Here is a 24,189-nt window from a genome sequence, read left to right on the forward strand (position 1 = left end):
CTTACATTTATATTGTAAATAATTACATTACATATTCCTTATAATTCCAGAATTTGGGGTGTGAACATGGATTTCTGAAAGACCGAACATTTTTATTTAATTGGATAGATAAAAAATCTACTCACCAAGCGACGCCAGAATGCACACATAAGACAGTTGTAATTGCAAGCTTTTGGAGCCAGTGGCTCCTTCTTCAGACAGAAGGGTTGAAGGGGAAGTGGAAGGAAGAAGGGTGAAGGGAAAGGACTGGAGAGGTCTAGGAAAAGGGGTAGATTTTGGTAAAGTCGCCCAGAACTGCAGGGCTGGGTAGACTTATCGTATGTGGTAAGAAAGTATGTCGTCCCCCCTGATCTGCGGTTTTGGGTGACTTTCCAGAAATCTACTCCTTTTCTTAGACATCTCCAGTCCTTTTCCTTCACTCCTCTTCCTTCCCTTCAACCCTTCTGCTTGAAGATAGAGCCACTGGCTACAAAAGGTTGCCAATTGCAACTGTATTTTCTGTGTGTGTTCTGCCGTTGCTTCGGGAGTAGATTTTTTATCCATCCAATTAAATAATTTTTTCAGTTATTGATTGTTTTCACTGTTGTATTAAACCAAACATTTTGTAATACAACTGACGGGCCTCTAGCTTCTTGCTTCGGAAGTCTTTTAAATAATTTGATATTGAGAATTTGTACAGTTTTAAAATTAAATGTGACTTGAGTTGTAATATTTTCCAGAAATACCATGGCCTACAGGCAGTGAGGAACTATCACAATCAGCTCAAAGTGCCATTGATTCTTTGCTTACACTTGATCCTCTAAAAAGGCCAGGATCACTGGAAGTAAAAAGGATGCCACTTTTTAGTGGTATAGACTGGGAGCACTTGCGTGAGATAGAAGCACCTTTCATCCCACAGCCAGATGGGAATACAGATACTTCTTACTTCAGTGGTGAGAAGAAGAAATCAGTTTTTCTTGTAGTTATGTCTTGCCCTTTCTTTCATTTTTTCATATGTTAGTATGATTTAAATACCAAACATTGTTGAGGCTTTAATGTGGGATAGAATACAGAAGAAACAGTGTGATAATATTTGCAATATACTTGGTGTTCATCTTGGTAATGCTAATGTGAGAAGAGAGTGCATATTTGTTGATTCATAACTATGACACAGTACTGAATTGAAACAGATAGTACTGTAAATGATAGCATTAAACTAAATTAGTACTGGTTTACTTTTATTGAGAAACAATTTAACAGAATCCTATTTGTATGCAATAATACTTTTTCACTGGCTCATGGCTTGGAACAAATTTTGCATTATTTGAGGAATGACATTGTTTCATACAACACAAAAAGCTTGGCACATTTGTTACTAATTTTTCTGAAACACTGCAGAATTGATGAGAATTATTTACTCTATGTGCTGTATAAAATAGTGGTACCATTCTATTTTTGGCATTTATGTTGGTCACTTATCAGCCTTGTCCGATATGATGTTTGTCTGGAAAGTAATTCCACTAATGCCATAAAAAGTAATTCAGTGATTGAAATGGTGCAATACATAATTTTTTTTCAAAAAATGACACTCCTGCATCAATACATACCTGTCAATGAGATAACAGGGTGTATACGACCCGGGACAACCAGGAGATCCAGGAAAGACCCGGGAATTTTTTCATCCGGGAGAAAACCTGGGAATTTTTTAAAATTACGGGAATTTTTCACTGCTTTAGTTTTCAGTTAATTTTTTGTCATTTTGACTGGTAAGAACCGATACTTTAACAAAGGATATTACTATATCCCACCACTGCAGAATAATACTGCAACAACAATACATGAACGAGAGAATAAAACTTAAATTGCAAAGAAAATGTGCCATATAAAAAAAAACACAGAGCACATAAAGGTGTCTGCCAACGGCAAAATATGTGAAAGACTATGTAATGCTTCATAACACAAAATTACCTCCGATGTTCGTGACGTCACGACTGTTTACATTAGATCCATTTTAGCAGTTACGGGCTTACGGGCGGGCTCATGCGCATGCGCAGTTGAGTCGCGTATGAGTCGTACCTTCTCCTGCTTCTGTCTACAGAAATGTTGCTGCTGGCTGTGTAAGCAGAAAAACCTGGTATATGAACCGGGCGGGAGACTAGTCGCCACGTGATCCTTGTTTACATTTAGTTATTTAGCTGTTTGCTCTTCGTTTACTGCTCTCACATCAAATGAAAAAAAAAGTGATTTCTGTGGCTGGGAGCTATCAAGTGAATTAAAATACATTCACGTAATTACTTAAGTCTAAAATGTGTTATTAGTTTCAGATTTTATTTCCACCTTTCTGACAGTCAAGCATTATTCGCCTTGCAGAATAATGAAGTGACTTTTGTTGCTTTGCTGCAGAAATCCAGCTTTTGATCTATTTTTCCACTGAGACAGCCAATTTATTTGAAACGAAGTGTTTACCACACTATTGGCTAGTTTCAACTGTTCACTGCATTTCAAATGCACGTTTTCATCTTCTAGCATGTATAGCATTGTGCCATAAGAAAGAAGTCAACATGAGATAATACAGTACTGGTACTCCAAGAAAACTGACATCCCGAACACCACACTGAAGAGCTTAATATCAGGTCGAGGCCTACTTTGTTGGCAATCTGGGCATACGAATGTACACTGCAAGGCGAATTATTTGTTGTAGTATGGTTCACGAAATTCCGACACTCTTGGAGTATCCTCTGATGTCATGTTTCTTTTATGACATGATGTAAGATCTTTTAATGTTTCACACATACGGGCTTCCTACGTCATCGCAGCTGCGCAAGTGCAGTAACTCCTCTTATCCGCCAGAACAAATCTATTTCTAACAGATCACGGGAAAAGATTGCGAATTGTGGTTTGAAAAGTGTTATTTCCAAGGAAATTTCCTTTTACGCAAGATGAACTATGTGCGAGAATATATGATGAATTTCTTAAATCACAGAGCGTTTGACACTCATTTGAAAATCAACTCTTTGATGACAATCCATTTGGAAGAATTTCCAGCTCAGAAGATCAGAGATTAATGACGGCATTAAACATTTTACTGGCACATTTGTGTGATGTGTCTTAAAGTGTAAAATGCGCAAAAAAGATGATCATCATATGTAGAAGCTTAGCTTCTCCTTGCGGCGTACAAATCGTAGAGACCAATACCATATCTGAAAGCTTTTCTTTTCTTGCAGCGGCACTATTTATATTAACTTTTCCTATTTGTGTGTTCGCGCTACTTAACAATGATGTTACTATTGGCTGACTACATCACATGTCCTGTGCTCTGAATATCCTCTGTCATCGGCTGGTTAGATCATGTGACATGAGCTATGACTGGCTTACAAAAGCGCATCGCAATCTCGATTTCAATCCATCGGAGAGTAACAAGTGGTGTTTGGTGGAATGCGAATTTATACCTTCGTAATATGAAAATTTGCAGAGTACCTGTTGCTGCACATCAAAGAACTTTCCAAAACGTGTTTTTTTTTTCCTGTGAGTTTCGTTTTCTAAAGTGCTGGGAAATCATAAGATGCTCTATAGAACCATAACCATTCAAATGATTCATATGTTTTACAGTTCTGAGGGAAAGTATACTGTCACTTAAAATGGAAAAAGTGTATTTTCACCTGGGAGAAAGTGTATCTTCAACCGGGAGATTCGGGAAAACTCCAGGATTTTTTTTTTTCCTTGTCCACGTATACACCCTGGATTACCAAGTGTTGTAGGCATTCTACATGGTTTGGGTTGAAATGTCCTTTAGGGCACTCATAACAACTACTTTCACGTAGTTGATAGTATCAAAATAGTGTTCTTTCAAGTGTGTCTTGAGCCAAGGAAGCAAAAAAAAGTCTGCTGAGGTAGGTTGGGACTGTAAGGGAGGTGGCAGCATTGCTACACTGTTTTTGACCAGGTAATCCTTCACCAAGAAGGCCGTGGAGCTGGACGTATTGCCTTGGTGGAGCTTCCAGGAACTGGCAATGTGTTAGCTGACAAGTATGACCCCATTTTTTCAACTCTTTAAACACTTTGTTCGCCTGATGGCAGGTACAAACTCATGGTGGACAATACCCCTAACTTCAGAAAAGACTGTGAGCATTACCTTAACTTCCAGTCCGTTCATGCATGCCCTCTTGAGACTCAATAAGTGCGAATTGTGCAACTCTGAGCTCTGACTCTGTTTCTTTGTCCTGGGCTTATATTCGTAAATCCACGATTTATCTACCATTATAGCATTGTCAAAAAAAAGTGGCATCATTTTTACAACATTTGCAGCAGTTCTTTACAAATGAGCTCCTACTTGGATTTGGGGGTCATTCTCATAGATTTTCGGGACCAGTTTTGCACACACTTTCTTGATCTGCAGTTGTTCAATCACACAGTCTTCACTTTTCAGTGTTGAATGGCACCCAGAGCTAGTAAACTCATAGACATCACCCCGCCAATTTGATAGACATTCATATTCAGAAGCCTGCTCAATAATTGGAAAGCTTTGGCAGCTAACTTCCCACATTTCATGCAGAATGTGATTGCATACCGTTGTCCTAGTGAACGTTGCATTGTGGCTTGAACTGGATACCCAAACAGAGTTTCACATATAGGACACATCCTGACACTCAAAGAGCTCTGAAGAAACTGGTGTTTGTCACATTCAGAAGATAACAATCCAATCCCAACTAGCCTGGTAAATGAATAACGTCGCAGTAGAACTGGTGACTTTATTTTCCACTCAAATGTTGCATATAATTGAACACTCAAAGCAGTGTATCAAGCTAATTAAAGTCTCAGGCAGTGGAAATCAAAACTAGCTCGACAAATACAAAGTGTAGTTTTTATCCCCCACTCGATGTAAACAATAGACTGGATTAATCTCCCTCTCCAACTTCTCTTCCACCGATGTTTGAGAACAGTTTATTCTTTTACTTGGTGAATAATAATTTTGTAGTCTGCTCTCTGCATTTCATATGAACTTATCCTTAATTTAGTTAATTACTTTTTCTGTTTGTGGTTGTTAAAATATGTATACAAAACCTATTGTAGAATATAGCCCACATGCCAATACATCATATGATTTCTTTTTCAGCAAGGAATACACTTCTGCATCTGAACGTCTCAAATATTGACCAGTGAAATTGCAGTTTTGATGGCTCGGCATATACGCATTTCATCCAACAGCAATCTTGGTGTGCCTGAATGCATTTTTTCTTCTTCTCTCTCCTAGTCATTTTAAATTTTATCTGCCAGAAGTATGTTGATGAAAAGTATTTATTTTATACAATTTTATATAACACTGTATGTATATTTTTGTATAATTTTATGTGATGAAGCAGTATTTCTTAGAAGTTCCTTGTAAGCTTTATTGTGAAATAACATGGTAGTGGCTATTGATAGCAATACTTCTGAGAACTTAAAAACAATGTTATCTGTACAGTGTGGTAAATAAATTCTGCAACTAGACTTTTCAGAATTTTTTTGGGACACTCACTCAAAAAAAAACTCCACAAATTTTTGAATAAATTAACTTTATTTTAAATAATCAGTTGTTTTGTAAAGTACAGTCATAGTTCTTGTGTATGGTACCATTATTTAACATTGATGTTTTATACACTGTACAAAGCCTAATAGTCATTTATCATTTTGTACAGATTTTAGTAAGCTATTAAAGATCTATGTTATAATATTCATTTCAAGAACATGGAAAGTAATGGCACAAATTTGCAGGAACTCTTCAATATTATGCGACACAGTGAACTATTTCCATCTACTTTTTATCATAAAGTGCCTGACTAGCTGCAAGAATAAAATGTGGATTTAAAAATTAAGTAATGCATAACTGAAGTGCTACAGTTTCACATCATAGTAGTCCTTTTTTGTTTCCCATGTACCAGAATGCGTAAGAGTCAAATAAACATAGTGCATTAAGACTACTTCATTGTTTTCAAGGATGAAACATCTGAATAACATTGCACACGGTGCTGATGTCTTGTAAAAGGAACATCTCATTTGAAAACACCTACTGCAAACACACACAAAGAATTAACCATGCTACTTCAATGAAAACTGACTAAGTGTTTATATAAAATGTCAGGCATTTGATCATAGTGTTAACAGTTGTGTGTTCCCAAAACTGGTACTGATGGTAAAATAGGATTGACCTGGTTCATTCTGGTAAATGTAGTTGTGTACTTATCATTTATTGCATAGTTACAGTGATGAGGGTCGTAAATATAACTGTAAATCTTGAAGAGTTGAAGCACAGTTGTGTACTGTTTTTGTTGTAACTTATTGATACCATCACAAAATGGCAAGATGTGCCACCTCATTCTCATTTTCTGCATTACTTCAGATTCTTTGTAATCCATGGCATGAAATGAGTGACACGCGTATAAACTCCTGGATACTGGCCTTTGCCACAGCCAATTCCCCAGCTGACAATGCCCACCTGTGTCCAGCGGCCGTTGTTAATCATGAGTGGGCCACCACTGTCACCCTGTAAACAAAAAACAAAAAAAAATTACTTTTAAGTAAGACCGAATAATGGTAAGAAAATCTGTTTCGGAATGCAGTTATTATAATGAAAAAGTTTTGAGTAAAGGCTCTTAAATTGTGACTCCTTAATGGGTATTGTTTCTGAACTTGTATTCAGTATGTCGAACAATGGAAAATCCTCCCAACCTTGTACAAATACAAATCTCCCGTGCCTTATCTTTCCAGTCTCCCACCTCCTCCCAAAGTCCCATCATCCGGCCACAGAGGAGCATTTTCCTTGTACCTCAGTACCAACCAGGACTGCAGCAACTGAATTACATTCTCCGCCAGGGTTATGAGTTCCAATCGCCATGCCGAGAAATGCCTGCCCACTATCCTTCCTACCCCTCCCACAGTGGTATTCCACCGTCCATCAAAGCTACACAATATACTAGTCCATCCTTATACAGCCCTTGCTCCCAATCCCTTACCTCATGGCTCATCCCGTGTATAGACGTAGGTGCAAGACCTGTCCCATACACCACCTACTCCAGACCAGTCACTAACACCATCTATTCCATCAAAGGCAGGGCTACCTGTGAAAGCATTCATGTAGTTTACAAGCTAAGCTGCAACAACTGTTCTACATTCTATGTAGGCATGACAACCAACAAGCTGTCTATGCGCATGAACGGCCACCTACAAACAGTGGCCAAGAAACAAGTGGACCACCCAGTTGCTGAATACACTGCCATACATGATATCCTTCATTTCAATGATTGCTTCACAGCCTGTGCCATTATTAACATCAGCTTTTCTGAATTGCACAAGTGGGAACTTTCCCTGCAATGCATCCTACATTCCCATAACCCTCCTGGCCTCAACCTTCGTTAGTCACTGTCCTCACCCATTCAACCCCTTCCCTATTCCCATTCCAGCACTACACAGCCACCCCCCCCCCCAAGTCTTTTTATTTCTCTCCTATTCTACTACTCCCTCCCCCCTCCCTCCCCTGCCCTCTGTCTAACCTGTAGCACTTCACTGTCTGCCATCCCCACCATACTATCCGTCCTGCTACCTGCCACAGCCTCCTCCTTACCCCAACATGTCGCCACTCCCATCATGCGCTGGTGTTGCTGCTCGCAGGGAAGTTCAGTTCTCTTTAAGACATTATGGTCATGGTTTTCCTCATGTTTATGGTTAAATGCCCCTGGTAGGTGCCACAATGATTCCATGAGTGGATCATAACTATACCCCCCTCCCCCACCCTATCTTGGCCTATTTGACCTAGCACAAAGTTCCTGTAACGTTTATGTCTAGAAATCATTACTCTGTCCCGAGATAGCACAGCACACATTCTTGATAGCCAAGTTTCAGTGATAGTTTCTTGTACCTCTGTTATACTCTGAACACTTTGTCGTGTTTAGGTATAAAAGCTCACTGTATGTAAATTTTTTTTCTTGTCATCATCAGTTGTTGTACTAGAGAGAGCACATGCAGTGAAAACTGCCTATTGTGTTATTTCATGAACAAATTGAATGGAATATATCTTCATTCTGGGCCATTTTGAGAAAAGCTACAATTGGTGTTTCACCCCCAACTACTGAATATACCTGGGAATTTGCTATATAACATACTTCACCATATACGGACTAGAACCAAATAAAAAATTTAGATAAATTAAGTCATACATTCAACTTCAACTGATTTGTCAAATATAATAAATTAAAACATCAGATAAATATGAGTGCAGTATCATCCTTGGCATTTCAGTAAAAATGGAAGAGTTATTTTGCTTGGTACTGTCCGATGAGGTAATTGTTACCTATAATACAGCAATATGGATTTTATTGGTCAAATAATGACAATTACTACACTGTAGGTGGCCTGTAGTGTAGTTCTCTTTTATGTTTATGTAGAAACTTTTTAGCTATTTTTATTTATGTGAATAAGCTTAGTTTTTCTACCATAAACACACTTTTTTACACATTAGTTGGCTTTTTTAAACTCTGTTTGTTGTAAACATGATATGGAACAAGTAAAGAACAAACTACTATACTGTAATGATGTTAACAAATAAAATTATAGTTTAGTAGCTTTTGGAGGATTAATATTAACATCTGTGAAAATATTTGAAATCCTTGTTAAGGTCAAATTCTGTGATAGTTATTGAATGAAGTTTTGGGCTTGCTGTCAGTAAACATTAATTACAATCCATGACATTTTGACTGGGCACCTGCCAGTCGTCTTCAGGTGAGCCATTGAAGACCAAGACGATAGACGTTATAGTCTGTCAAAAGGCAAATACACTTGAGAAAACTGTAAAATTACAAGAAACAGAATGGCTGGCCAATACTTACCAAGAGGAGGAGACATTTCAGTACAACTTTTTTAAAATAATGAAAGGTATTACAATATTCTCATCTTTTGGAACTGACTGTTTCTTCCTCAGGCGGGAAAGATAAATTAAGTGAGGAAGTTTAGGGCATGTCATTCAGACCCTCGGGATGTGTGGGGCCCACCTTAATGGCGACTGATCAGAGGCAGCAAGGGAAGGTGGGCCTTCTTGCTTTATCACCGAGTGTGAAAGGTGTTAGCTTGTGTTACTTCTTCTAAACTACCAGCAGTAGAGAACAAGTCAAAGTGTGAAAGTTTAGCCCCAACCTAAAGCAGATGGAAGCAAGAAGCATATGGTGAGGAGGCCAAATACAAGCCAACCCACCTGTAAATGCTAGCTTGCCATGGTAATTTTTATGTCATTGCTGGAAACAGGAGAAGGGGAACAGACTGCCTTTGCTGTGCACCTCTGTGCCATGGGAGGCCAGTCGCTGTGGTGCCATCTCTCTAGATTTCCAGAACATTAGTTGTCCTGTGTCACAGTGTAACATATGGTTCTGAAATTTTGAAGTGCCGGTTCTGCAAAATTGCTTTCTGCTCAGTTTCCATCAGTTCTGTTGTCACCAGGAGTAGTTGGCCACCACAATCTTCGTCCTTCAGTAAATAGCCTGCAATATTGTCTGACCGTACAGTAACTCAGAATGTTGTGTCCATACAAGTGAAACAATTGGCGATGGATATCTGCTGGAGATTGCTTAGGAGTGTGCAAAAATCGGATAACTGGATGAGCCTTGCAGTTTGCAGGTGACTGTATCAGAGCAGCCATTTTATCACAGTACTGTATGGTAAAAATAGCTGTCACAAGACTGAAAGTGCACAGCATTATTCCTACTTACTTCCTCTGTACTACTGTGCATATATGAGGTGTCATTGGAAAGCTTTAAGAATGGGCTTGTAATTGTACAACGGTGGTAGTTACATGCTATTGTGATGTATCTCCTTCAAAATTGTCACTTAGGTGGAAAGTTGGTCAGACTGTGGTTCATTTTCAAATGATTCGTGGCCATTTTTAAATATGTTGAACCAGACAAAAACATTTGACTGGCTCATACAATTATCACCAAAAGCTGTTTTTAACAGTTCGTAAGTCTCAGAAGCTGATTTCCCAGTTTTAAAACAAAGTTTCACTCAACTTGTTGCTCTGTTTTTATGTCCATTTTCACGCAGGCAGAATCCAGCAACAAGACCCAACAGACTCTCACTCAACCAGCTGCCACAATGAAGTGAATAAAGGAAACAATTTCCTGTCAGAGGGCATTCAAGGACAAGGCAATGACTCACTCCCCACCCTTCATGTACCTGCCCACCAAACCAGTAACTATTAGCGGATCCATTCTTAAAACTTCCCAATCACATCTCATATATTATTATCAGACTACTCACGTCATCTCTGGATGCAGTCATAACTTACTTTCTGGATGCACCTTGGTTCTACTTGTGAAACTATTTAGTTGGTGATGAGCACAGCCTGAGATGGATGAGAAATAGAAAAAGGGCACATGATTTAACAAACTGAGGATGATGGCCAGGGGTAACTGAAGGCAGTGAAAAATCCACTTATAAGGCAGGGCGACTAGTATGAGAAGAAACAGGTGACAGGACAATCGAGGATAAAATAAAAATAACAAACTCACTGAAGGAAAAAGAATTTCAGGATATGAAGGAAAAAGAATTTCAGGATATGAGGTTAGAAATAAGCTGCATTACTAATGGAGACAGAGACACACAACATTAACATCGAGAGCTTTGAGAGATGTGGGAGTTTGATAATGCTGCTTCGCACCATTGCAAGCTGTGATACAGCAAGGAAAGTATATAACTAGAGCAGAAATAAATGAGAAATCATTCTAGTGATGATATGTGTGAGAGATGGGGAAATCCACTGACATAAGTGACTTTGACAGCGCACAGATTGTTATAGTCTGGGGAATGAGCATCTCAGAAACAGCAACGTGCTGTTGACATGGTACTGTCATGAGCATCTGTGGCAAGCAGTTGAAGGATGAAACTTCGTGGTAGATTAAAACTGTGTGGAGGACAGAGACTCGAGCTCAGGACCTTTGCCTTTCACGGGCAAGTGCTCTACCATCGGCTACCGAAGCACAACTTGCTCCCTATCCTCATAGCTTCACTTCTGCCAGGAGAGCTTCTTTGCAGTTTGGAATTTAGTAGACAAAGTACTGGTGGAAGTGAAGCTGTGAGGACGGGGTGCGAGTCGTGCTTGAGTAGCTCAGATGGTAGAGCACTTGCCTGCGAAAGGCAAAGGTCCCGAGTTCGAGTCTCGATCAGGGACACAGTTTTAATCTGCCAGGAAGTTTCATATCAGCACACACTCCCCTGCAGAGTGAAAATTTCATTCTAGCTGAAGGATGTTGAAACATCATGTAGTTGACAGGATGTTGGACGCCTATGTCTCATCTCAGAATGTGGTGGTGAGAAGCTTGCCTGCTCTTCAAAGCAGTACAAGGCGGCATTCTGTGACATTGTGAAATAGGACTGCAGTATGGGATTGTACCGTGGGTCAATGGAATCTTATTGTCTGGTTGGATGAATCATATTTCTTATTACACCATGTCAGTGGTCATGACAGGATAAGCAGTCATCCAGGCTCAAAACGTGCAGCACACTAAGGACACATGCCAGTTGGGGCAGTATTATGCTATGGTAGATATTCAGCTGGCTTCCATGAGACTTGTGGTAATAACTAATGGCACCATAACAGCTGTGGACTGCATGAACATTGTTATGGAGCAGTTGCACGCCTTAATTGTTGTTGTATTCCCTGACTATGATGGCATTTTCCAGCAGGAGGATAACTGTCTGTGTCCAAAGGCCAGAATCATGTTACAGCAGTTTTAGGAGCATGATAGGGAACTCATGTCGGTGCATTGGCCACCAAATTGGCCTGATATGAACATGATGAAACACCACAGCTGTGATGCAGTCAATGCCAATTGGCACCACTGAAAATCACTGGCCTGTAAGTTATGGGAATTGTATGACTTGTGCAGAGACATTTGATTTCATGTACCTTAGATAACTATCAAGGACTTCTTGAATCTGTGCCTGCAGAATCTCTGTTGTATTCCACTGTGGACCAACAAGCTATTAAGTTGGTGGTCAGGATATTTTTTATATTATTAGATTTTCTCACTGTTTTTGTTGTCAGTATGTTGATTTCCCTCGTTTTCTTTTCTTTGGACCGATTGTTATGTTCTATCACCCCCTTTTCTTGCTTTTCCAAACATTACTATCGTGCATGTGAATTTACATTTGTTTTCACTTTCCTTTAGGCACTGTACTTTTACTGATTTCTCTGTACCTTGTGAGTTAACATAGTGATTAAGATTTGTATTCAGACAACAGTAATGTTCAGATCTCCATTCAGCTTTTCAGATTTATATTTTCTGAAGCTTTTCTAAATCATATGCATTTGTGGAATGTGTTAATCCTGTATTCTACTGCAATATCAGTTTCAGAGCTATTTTCAAGGCTGATTGTTATATTGGATGGTAAATATTTCTTTGCAGAACACAGTTGTTTGGAATCGTCATTGAAATATCTGCTTTTCCATTAGTTCAGCGAAAACAGGTCAAATGGGCCTCCTAAAAAATCGATATACGGTCACGGGGCAAATGATTGTAAAGTACTGGAAGACTGAAACCTAATGTGCAGCATTCTGTTCATTTCCTGTGAAATAACTCTCAAAAACATTTGTTTTACTGAAACTGTTAGGTCTAATGTGTAGTTTGTGCCTACAGTTAGAGAAATGCTTCCCTTAAACTTGTTTATATAGGAAGAAGACCTCCTTTTTATTGAAACTTTGGGGCTAACAATGAGTGAGTAGAGCTATTTTTTTGACATAGTAATTAAAGCATTATCTGTACCATACTTACACTGCATGAGTCACGTCCTGCTTGTCCTGCACATAGAAAATGTTCCACTATACCACCAGGTGCTGCATTTCCATATTTTGCCTTACATTCTCGATTTGTCCATATGGGTATTGTTACCTCCTGCAAGACTGCCGGTTGTGGGCCACCTGTGGGTAGCAACAAGTGTTGATAATGTTGTGACATTATTCCCAGCAATAGCTGCACATTACTATATAATTACACTAAAAAGAAATAAGATAAAGGAAGTGCTGTTTCTGTATAAAATTTAGAAAGGAGCAGTAATTAAGATGTCAGCTATTGCACTTTGAAGCATTTCTTGAACTTGTATTTTAATTTGAAACTTATGCACCATATAAGTCCATTCTCTCACTTTTATCGTGTGACAAATCAAACTAAGCAGAGTTCTTCTGCTTTAGAAATTCTCTATGCGTTTTAAAAAACTGAATTGATATCATAAGTGAGATTAAAAAGAACAACCGCTATGAAGATATTATGCATGTAGGTGTCTCGTTGATTGTTTGATTTGATTTCAATCTATGTGTGACATATTATTGCTAATATTGTCAGAATTTACTTTCTGTTCTCCTGCTCGTATGTTCTGTAGTTAACATTTTGGTCGCCAGCAAATTTTTACCTATCCTTCTGTTTTTTTTTTTTTTTTTAAAAAAACCAGTAATTTGACTTTTTTTTAAGGCTTTACTAATTGTAAGTACATATTCAGTACATGTTAAACACAAATAGAAGTATAAAAGAACGAGTTTCAATGATTAGTTTACGGCTTTACTTTAATTATCCACTTAGTAACTATTTTTACAAAGCAAGTGGAGTTCTATTAAAAAAAAAAGTTTTTAATTCTTGGGAAATTTCACTGGAATGTGACTTTGGTTAGCTGTAGCGCGCATAGAAGTAATACAGTTGGAACCGAGCCAACTCATTTCCTCCCTCATTGCTTTACTTTTAGATCATATATTTTCCATAATTAGTTCTAAAATAAGTCTCTTATTGTTCATGGCACCAAGGATACTCTCTCAAATTAGTCCTTCGGTTGGTGAAAAGGTAGAAAAATGAAAGTTCTTATTTTCATTAACATTATGATTTTTTGATTAAAATTTCTAGTCACACTACACAGATAAGAAGTATTTGTTGAGCTGTTAGTAATATTTGGAGGAACAGTTCCTTGTGCGAGTTCATTTGTTTCTTCTGCAGAAAATGTGACACGTTCTTGAGAAGAATTGTTATGAAAGGTGAAAAGTAATTATCATTTGGATCAGTCTCACCCTGTATAAGATAACAGTGCAGCTTTTCTGAGAAAGCTGTTTACTTTATGCTGTTTACTTTCAGAGTAATTCTAGAAACTGTGCACTGCTGGAAGCTCTTGACAGGAGAACTATGTAAACTTTCATATAAGTAATCTCCAGTTTCTGGTTGATAAATGGAAACTTTTTTTTTTGTTCCTAATAATTTGATTATAATACAGAATCTTTTCTGCAAGTAGGGACGTGTGAGGATACAGTGAATAATGTTTTCATATTAGTAAAAAACAGTCATTCCTACTGCAGCTATTTCCTGTAGCCATCTTTGTTCCAAAGATGTTAAATAGCAGCATGGAACAAACATTGAAGAGTAGAGACACAAACTACAATTACTCTATCTAAGCCACTGAGAAATTGAGCTGTGCAAAGTACCCATCGTACATGAGCAGTTGACATGAGTCTTGACATACCTGTCAACAGAAGTGTCACTTTTTACCCTCTATCCAACACATCATCAAACTTGATCTTACAAGAGTTCTTGGTAAGACTGAAAATCTCAAGGTATCTTATTTGGTTTAAAGCTTGGAAATCCGAAGATCATATTGTTTGTGCAAAATCAATGGCACTTTCTTATAGTTGGAGGGTGTGCTTTCTGTTGTATAGGACCTCAAACACCAATTATAAAGTCAAAATCATTATGGAAAAAGGAAAAGAAAATGTAACACAACTTAAGAGTTAAACCAGGCACCCTCTGCATAGAAATTCTGAACATTGACCAATTTAGATGTTTAGACAATATGGTTGTGGAGCAACAGTGATTGATATAAAATTAACTTAGTATTAAGAAAATTATAAAGAAATTTTTATTTATTTGGTGCCGACTGGTTTCAGCTCACCGCAGGGGCCATCTACGGGGCGAACATACCGCTGGTTGACTGCTGGTGGCGTCACAGTCTTTGGTAGACGTGACGCCACCAGCAATCGACCAGCGGTATGTTCGCCCTGAAGGTGGCCCCTGTGATGGCCCAAAACCAGTCGGCACTAAATAAATAAAAAGACACGATTAAGACTGTTTCCTTAATACTAAATTAATTGACCAATTTGCTGCAGAAACTGGTAATGGTCAACTAGTGCTTTTCCCCATTCTCATGACTATTCACTTACTATGTCCTGCATCTAGGGAATCTTATTTTAAACAATGGAAATTCCAGTTTGGAATATAAACAACATCAGGAAAAGGAAAAATTGCTACTCACCATTTAGGTGACTTGTTTATTTGTAGACAGACACACCGAAAAGACTGTTACATATTATAGCTTTTGGCCAACCAACAGGCTCTGTGTGTGTGTGTGTGTGTGTGTGTGTGTGCGTGTGTGCGTGTGCGCGTGTGCGCGTGTGTGCGTGTGTGTGCGCGTGTGTGCGTGTGTGTGTTTTACAGTACATCTGTCCTCTCCTGTTATTTGCTGTTGACTTATATTCCCTTGTTGGAAAGGATTAACTTCATCCACTTAATGAACTCAAGACAATTTATTCATCTTCAGGATGGCCATTTAATTTATTGTTCAGAAACAGTGTTCCTATGTGAGTTACATGACAATAATAGTGGTATATTTTCTTTGATCTTACAGGTGCATAAGTGCTGCTGTTGCAATTCTCTTTTTTCTCAAGCTATGGTCAGCTATTTGCACACAGGTGCCGAACCATTTTTTAGTATCCTTACTTAAGTCTAATAAACATGGGTCTCTCTCACCCATAATTCTGAGTGACTGGCCCTTCCTTTTTATCCTTCCTCCCTGATGAGATAACAATTAGTTCTGAAAGGTAGGCAGTGTGTGTGTCTTACTTTTTTGTGCCTGCATTGGTAGTACTATACATTTCATCTTTTTCTAGCCAACGGCTTTGGCTCACAATTTATTAGCCCTCTATTACTCTTAACCACTCCTGACTGTCTAACACAGGAGTAAATTTACAAACCATACTTTAAGTATCAGTTCCGCATTTGAGAGCCTTGCACTAAAAATTTGTTTGCTGTTTAACACTATAAACATTTTGTCATCTTGCCACATTACTGTTACTTACAGTAACTTTGGTTTAATATGCCTTGCACAGAATTCCCACCTCCTGTTCCGTCACCATTCATTTATTATTGTGATAGTGTAATCCACATAACAGAAGGCACCAAGGACAAAGTATTGAAAGCAGTGACAAAGCTGACAGTAGATAATGACACTTTGTAGTATCTTCATAGTTTATACACTAAGGTGACAAAAGTCATGGGATAGCGATATGCACATATACAGACGGCAGTAGTATTGTGTACTCAAGATATAAAAGGGCAGTGCATTGTTCTCAAAAAAAATAGGAACTTTTATACATGATAATGTACCGATGTACTGTATCACTGGGCTACAATTGTTTCCTAGTCGTTTGAAGAACGTTCTGGACAGTTTGAGTGAATGACTTGGCCACCCAGATCACCCAACATGAACCCTATTGAACACTTGTGGAACATAATCAGGAGGTAAGTTCATGCACAAAATCCTGCACTGGCAACACTTTTGCAATTATAGATGGCTATAGAGGGAGCATGGCTCACTGTTTCTGCAGGGGACATCCAAATGACTTATTGAGACCATGCCACGCCGAGCCACAGCACTACACTCTGCCAAAGGAGGTCTAACATGATATTAGGAGGTATCCTATGACTTTTGTCACCTCTGTGTGTGTCGGTGTGTATCTGTTAATCCTCAAAGTTGTGTGCTGTAAGAGAAGTTTGAGTTTATCATGTTTTCTTTGTTGCATTTTGAGATACTGTGTGTTCTAACTTGTGTGTGTGTGTGTGTGTGTGTGTGTGTGTGTGTGTGTGTGTGTGTGTGTTTTTAAATTTATTTTTTAAATAAATAATAATATTCACTTGAAAGAAGTTTTTAAAATAGTTCATTTTAAATAAACGTTTTGCCACCAGAACATCCATCTGAACACTTTCAGTTATGTAAAACATGTTGCATATACTCCTAAAACTTTGAACATTTCTAGGTCCCTAAATAAAATTTATAGACATTTTATCTGTACACTGTTGGTTTAAATACTTCAGCTAAATGAAAGAAAAAAAATGATATTCTTTCAAAAAAATATATAACTCATTGCTATAACTCTGGTAAAAAAAACAACTAAATAAGCTATTATCATAACTCGACATAAGGAGTAACATTTCAGTTTTATGCTACTAAAGTGGAAATGTGGTTTATTTATAAAATCAATAAATAGTAATGATATTTTTGTATTTGCTCCAAAAAGGAAGTTGGTTTGTGTGTAATCTAAGAAAGTTTGTGTGTGTTCGTGCGTTTTATTTATTGTGCCAGCTACCGGCGCTTTCCCGCTTGGTAAGTCTTGGAATCTTTGTTTTTAACATATTTTTCCCATGTGGAAGTTTCTTTCTATTTTATTTACAAAGTTTATTATATGAAAGATACAGTCCACTGTCAAATGACAGATATTTCTTTTAGTGTCTGATCTCAAGTATCTTTATGACAGAGTTATTGTTATATTTTCACCTTTTTTATGGAGAAGAGTAGAAATTATTTTGAGGCAGCAAAAGTATTTGCAGTCTGTTACAGTAATTGGAAACCACTGATCTGACTAAATCAGTTGACTGCAACAATTTTTTAAATACATGCTGCTTGACACAAAACTGTTTTGACTATTTAGGACCACTATGGAGGCAGAATAAACTAGTATGATAACTGAAGCCCTGATTGATGATATTGACTGTATTTTTATTTTATTAGTTTGTACAAACAGCATTGTTTGCATGGAGCTGCTGCAAATATAATGAAGCTGCAATCTTGTTCTAATACTAACTTAACATTCTCCCCACAAGATGCTGTGAGTTTTATTTAGTGAGTGCAGCACAAATAAAATTCGCTATGACTGATTATATTTCTGCTGAGCAGAAGTGTTTCATACTGTGATTGAGTACAACTCAGAATTTTTATAAATGGGTATACCAATATGTACCAAGTGGAATACAGTGTTGACTATATGCAATGATGCTACCACATTATGTAAGCACAGAATTTAATTTGTTTCACAGCAACAGCAATCAACATTTATATTTCTCTCTTTTTATTGTGTAGTAGGTGTATTTCCTCAAACATAAAACTTTTTTTAATTAGTCGATTATTGGGCAACATATGTTCTGTTGGGTTCCATTTTTGTAGTTTTTTATTAATTCATTACTCTTGGGGTATCTACCAGTAATTATAAATACCAATACAATCCTTTCAATGAATCAAGAACTGCCACCTGCTGTACCTATGATTAAGCCTATAGCTTTATTCCATTTCATATTCACCACAGTTTGATACAACCAGGTATTTGTCCGAGTTGATCGTTTTGGTTTGTTATCTTGCAGCAGCAGTAATTTGCTTGTCTTTAAATGTAGAAGAAATCTTGCAAACTAAACAAGTCTGTAGTACAAGAAAAAACTACATGGTGAAGAGACTGATTGTTTCCATTAATTAATATATGAAAAATTATCCAACAGTTTGAAGTTTTCAGAGAACTGCTCACATAATGCACTGAAAAAGTGTTGTGATAGCAGTTTAATAATGATATACCACTAAATATAAAAAAGTACGTAAAAACAAAGCATTAAGTTTAACAATTCTTGTCACACACAGCATTTTATTGGATACATATTCTCTCACTAATCATTACAATCCCACTCAGAGATGTTATATGTTTAGTTTTCCTAGGAATGTCGATTATTTCAGACAAGTGCGCATACTGTTATATGGTATTCGCCAATAAGTAGATGAGTTACATGATACACTGAAACTGTCACTTGCAGGCTAACCAGAAGTATATTTATTTGGATGTGAACAGATTGTGACTGAAAAGAATTACACCACTGTTGGTATATTGTTATTTTTATGGAGGGGAATTTATTTTCCAAATTTATAATATTCCAATATATTTTAATGAAGGAAAGATTAAAGCGACAGTTATGATCGGCCAGACATGACGAAGGATGCAGTCTTGTGATGTTTTTAATGTGACACTGTTACCTGCTTTTCTCTGTGTGAGTGTGACTGAATGTTAATTGTATGGGTGAAGAACTGTCAAGTGTTAAAGAGATACACCAGCTACAATAGGTGGCAAATCTTAACCCTATTTCACATGAAATTGTAGATACTTCAAAAAATGTTTGAGAAATCAAATATTCTGCAAAAATACGTGGTGGCTGTACATAATAAATTTGGCCGTTTCTTATGTATATTATTGATCTTGCTTTGTTTTCAATTGAATGTGTAAATGATTTTCAGGGCCAATAACTATACTAAAGAGCAATTGTATTGGAGACCTCTTCTCCTGATGGTGTGTAACAAGTTGGGATTTCATCATAAGATGAATTTTAAAAAGATATTAGAACTATTGGGAAGCCATGGTGATTTTTGACCACATAGCAGCTGCATGTAATGTGTGGAGATTGGTAAGTGAATTTCCAAAGTAGGCAAATAGTGCATTGCTGATGACGTCAGTAAAATTGTGGCAGTAATTGAGGAGAAAGGGGAAGGGTGGACAGGTAAGTACTGTCATGTCTCTGAACTGTCCACTGCATCACATCACAATTCAGAAGTGATGTGCCAGGGTAGTGTCTTGCTGCATGTACACCTCATTATTGTTATACTGTAGGAAAACTAAAGAATGAATCAGGTCCCTATATCATTCCACTAGAAACATTCTGCAGACAACAATTCCACTAGCCTGTAAATCCAGGCAACATTCCTGTGTAATTGTCTTTGTTCCATGATAATATCTGTGCTCAGTGATGTGCATATTGGTTGGTGAATTTATTTCAGAACTTTAATGCATGATAACTTACTTTCACGAAGACTTCCCCAGCCAATTACAGTTGCTTCCTGACTTTCATACTTTGCACTTCCAGTTGGTAGACAGACAGGGCGAATCATCTTTGAGTATGTAACCGGGGAGTCCATTGTGAGAATTGCAACATCATTATACTGGAACAAACATTTAATTGATGAATATTAGTTTCCCTTTCTCTGTATTACTATGTTAGCAATTTATTTCTGTAAATTGTCTATATTTATTTCAGTGTAGTGTGAAGCCAACATACAAATAAACTAATGCTAACAGCAAGTGTGTAAATGATGAATTACAGGAAAGAGAGGCAGAGTTCTGTTGGTTTGAGATTATTGAGACTTTCATGGCCTCTTGATGTGTTGCACAGTCCGATTTTCTCATGAGATTTGGCTGACAATTGTCTAGTTCTCCCCCCCCCCCCCCCCCCCCCCCCCCCCCACTGCTGTTACTTCATCATGAAAACCAGTAAACAAGTCAACCAGAGATCGAAAAAGAGCACAAATGGGCAACAAATTTGATTGTTTGTTACAAAGAGTCATTGTATGTACATAAATCTGAACTCAGATTCAATTTTCTTGGTGTAGTAGTCTTTCACAAATTAGTACACACATCAGCAGTAAGACCTGTACTAGAAAGCCAATAATGTATGTCACGTGACTTGATGTGGCTGCCTGCAGGCTGTTTTCGTAAATGAGCTGCATACTGTACTCTGGTTAAGATCTGAGCACTGCTGATAAGTTGCATGCTTAAATCAAATTATCTGGTTTTCAATGTTTTTTAACATTTATTATTCAAAGAAGTTCCTGGAAATGTACAGGAAGCATAATTTATATTTATTTACATGCCAGTGCCTTTTCAGAAGTGTCTGTTCTGTATGGCCTTATTATTTCATTCAGTCCATGTTCTGTATAAGATCTCTTGGTTGTATACAAATGTATAATTGTTTAAACATACTTACGTAAAAGCATGCTTGAATTAGTTCAGGCTATCAGTTATTCTTACCAGTGTACGAGCATCAAAACCACGATGTCGAACAACTCTCTTAACCTTCTTTTCGATGTGCCTTGTTTCTGTATTTATTCGTATATTGTAATCGCCTAGACGTACGGTAACTCTTGCAACATCCCAAGAGCTCATGCTGTGTGGAAAAGAGAAAAAAAAATTAATTTCTGTTATAACTTTTACATAAATACATGAAACATTATGAAATTCATGACATTCTGAAAGTCTACTACATTAATAATTAACAGATAAGAATAGTTTTACCAATAAAATAAATATTTTCTTCTGAAGATGATACACAAAAATATCTCAACTTGTTGTAATTATCATATTAAGTGAAGGAAGCGCAAGCATTATAAATATGGGACAGAATGAAGGAGGTTGTTTCCTCATAACTTCTGACACCAGAATGACCACAAAATGCAAAACATCCTTGGATATTGCAGTCCACAGTACAATTAATTGAAGAGATAAGTAATCAGAAGAAACATTACCGAGAATCAAGATAGATATCAGAACCTATGCAGAGAAATATAACAGAATTGTAGAAAGGACAGGTCATGCCTCATTAATGGCATCTGTGTTGAGATAGAACAACATAATCACAATCAAGATGGTATATGATCTCTTCAAGAAACTCGACAACATCACCAGTGAATTTAACCCTTGTACATGGGTGTTAAATGATGAGAATGGTGACACTATCAGAGAAAAGGAAGACACTGTTGTGGTGTGGAACAGTACTGTAAAAAGTTGTATTCTGGAATTAACAACAATATGGACAGTCAAGCAGTTGACCAACTTACACCAGAACTTACAATCTTACACAGTAAAACAGAGAAAGCAATTCAACATCCGATGAACTATAAATCACCTAATCTAGACAGTATATCTGAGGATATGATCGAAGAAATGGGGCAGGAAGATGTTGATGTGCTGCATTCATTGTATGCAAGAATATCGTAAACTTAGGAATGGCCAGAAGACTTGTCGAAGTCTCTCCCATCCCCCTTTACAAGAAAGGGTGATTCAGAAACTGCTCCAACTACTGAATTATTGCCCTCATATCCCACACAAATACAATTCTGCTCTACATCTTAAACCAGCATTTGAAACCATATAGTCAAACACTGATATCTACAGAACAAGCAGATTTTATTGAAGGAAAAGAAACCCATGAACAGATTCTCAGCAAATATCAGATAATTGAGAAATCACAATAGTTCAGTGTTCCTTTTCTCATCTGGTTCCTTGGCTATAGGAAAGTCTTTGACTATGTAGTCTGGGAAAAGGTATGGCACACTTGACAGCCTGATCAGAATCCTATACAATGATTACCTCACAGCTGTGAAGACGAGTTCTACAACATCTGATTATTTTTTCAGTGTATCAAAAGGTGTCAGTGTTGTGTTATATCCCCCAACTGTATAACATATATATGTAGAAGATGTCATTAGGAATGCTCTTGATAATTGGACTAATGGTATCTCAGTTGGTGGTAGAACTATTAACAATTCTGATTTGCTGATGACACCATGCTTTTAGCCAACAGCAAAGATGAACTTGCTGAGCTGCTAACAAAAGTAAAGGACATTAGTCTATCAGATGAATTAGGCACCAATCTTAGCAAATCCAAACTTACGGTAAGGAACAAAGGTTCAACTTAAAAGGTCAATTAAAGGAGCTGAAAGTTGTGCTTTCTTTCATCTACCTTGTGTCAACCACCTGCAACACAGGAAAATGTGATAAGACAATAGATTATACTGAGGCCAGCAGATACGAAGAAGCTCATCAATATCTGGCAGCACAGTGTGATAACGAACACCCCAACTGTCTGACTGATTGAAAAACTTGTGTTTTCCGTCTTCTTTTATGGTTGCGGAATGAAGGACCCTTAGGGCCAGAGACAAGCAGTGAATTGATGCATTTGAGCTTTGGTACTGATGCGGTATATTGCACATAAAACTGACCGAAAGAACAACAAATGTGTCCATTATAGAGCAATGCAGTATCTTTGGGCACCTTTCTTCTCATTATTTGGCCATATTGTGAGAAGAGATGGAGAAAATTGAGAGGAAATGATCATGGGGGGGGGGGGGGGGGGGGAGGGGAGGGGGAAGATTGAGGGCAAGAGACTAAGGGGAAGAGCAGCAAACAGGTGGATAGTTCATATCAAGGATAGATATGCTTGGTTCATGGGGTCATGATGCTTAGCAATCAGCACAACAACTTCTGATGTTGATGAGAGCAGTGACTTTGTGTGACTGAAGTGAAGTGTCAGCCTAGCTCTTAGTGTATGGAAAATTATCAGCATAGTGACTGAAAGCACAAAAATAGAAAAATAGATTTTAATCTGTAGCTTTTAGGACTTGTTTCATTCAACAAAATAGGGAGATGAGAAACAGATGAAGTGAAGGAAAGACATACAGATGCTTTAGGTAGAGGGCATTACACTCAATACATAGCCTTGGATCAGGGGATGGATACATTATGGGGAAAAGAGAGTGCACAACATGAAAGTCTACAGCACCCTTACAGAGACTGAGAGACATATGTGCTTGTAAAAGAGCATGGGATCAGTATTTTATTAATATCCAAGTAAAGAAAATGCTTAAAACAGAGTTTAATTAAATATATTCATTCAGTGCCCAAAACAAATGCAGGAAGAGTAAACATTGGCAATCATTACATCTTAAATTCACAACAGGTAGCTGACAGTGCCTTTTTATGGTAAATCCATTACTCTCACCAGTCAGCAGGTGTAACATCACACAGACCCTCAGACTTACTGATTGCGATGAGCTAAGGCATGTCAGTCAGGGGCCATTTGAAAGTAGCTCCAAAGTAAAAGGATTTGAAAATAAATCCTGTGAAAATCTTCAGGAACTATATTTCCTTATTTAAAAATAAATAATTGTGAATCAGAGACAATGATTTAGGATCTGTTTCAGACTAGCTGGTATTATTAAAACAATGGAAAATAAATTTTATTTACATTTATCAGACTTGCAATCAACTCATTTCTGAGAAATTGAAGAATTTGTGTTTTTGATCAATTGCAGATACACTCAAAGAGGAAAGCCCTCTGTCACAATGGTGATGGCCTAGTGGTGCAAGGCCTACATTCAGATCACAGTGAACTTTAACTGTTTGTATGCTTTGAATTATGCTTTTTTTGCAATATTTTTTACTATTTAAAGAGAAAATGAAAACTGTTGCCAGATTTTTGTGTTATTAATTTAACTGAAACGAATCACACTATGAACAAAGGAGAA

At 37.5% G+C, this 24,189-nt stretch overlaps 2 protein-coding genes across 4 annotated transcripts in view; one reads left to right on the plus strand and one right to left on the minus strand.

Moving 5' to 3' along the window:
* Window positions 1–5,466, plus strand: part of LOC126268070 (serine/threonine-protein kinase greatwall) — a 119,690-nt gene extending 114,224 nt beyond the window's left edge. For all 3 annotated transcript variants that reach the window (XM_049973506.1, XM_049973507.1, XM_049973508.1), the window contains exons 11-12: window positions 720–932; window positions 5,093–5,466. In XM_049973506.1, coding sequence (XP_049829463.1) covers window positions 720–932; window positions 5,093–5,139 — 260 coding nt within the window. In that variant the 3' untranslated portion in view covers window positions 5,140–5,466. The remainder of the gene's footprint in view (window positions 1–719; window positions 933–5,092) is intronic.
* Window positions 5,467–6,182: 716 nt separating this feature from the next.
* LOC126267690 (proclotting enzyme-like) overlaps window positions 6,183–24,189 on the minus strand; it is a 140,653-nt gene continuing 122,646 nt past the window's right edge. Inside the window, exons 5-8 of the mRNA XM_049972993.1 lie at window positions 20,915–21,050; window positions 19,911–20,049; window positions 12,771–12,916; window positions 6,183–6,499 (exon numbers count right to left, since the gene is read on the minus strand). Coding sequence (XP_049828950.1) covers window positions 6,347–6,499; window positions 12,771–12,916; window positions 19,911–20,049; window positions 20,915–21,050 — 574 coding nt within the window. The 3' untranslated portion in view covers window positions 6,183–6,346. The remainder of the gene's footprint in view (window positions 6,500–12,770; window positions 12,917–19,910; window positions 20,050–20,914; window positions 21,051–24,189) is intronic.

The sequence above is a fragment of the Schistocerca gregaria genome, chromosome 4, assembly GCF_023897955.1.
Source record: "Schistocerca gregaria isolate iqSchGreg1 chromosome 4, iqSchGreg1.2, whole genome shotgun sequence".
Lineage (NCBI taxonomy): Eukaryota > Metazoa > Arthropoda > Insecta > Orthoptera > Acrididae > Schistocerca > Schistocerca gregaria.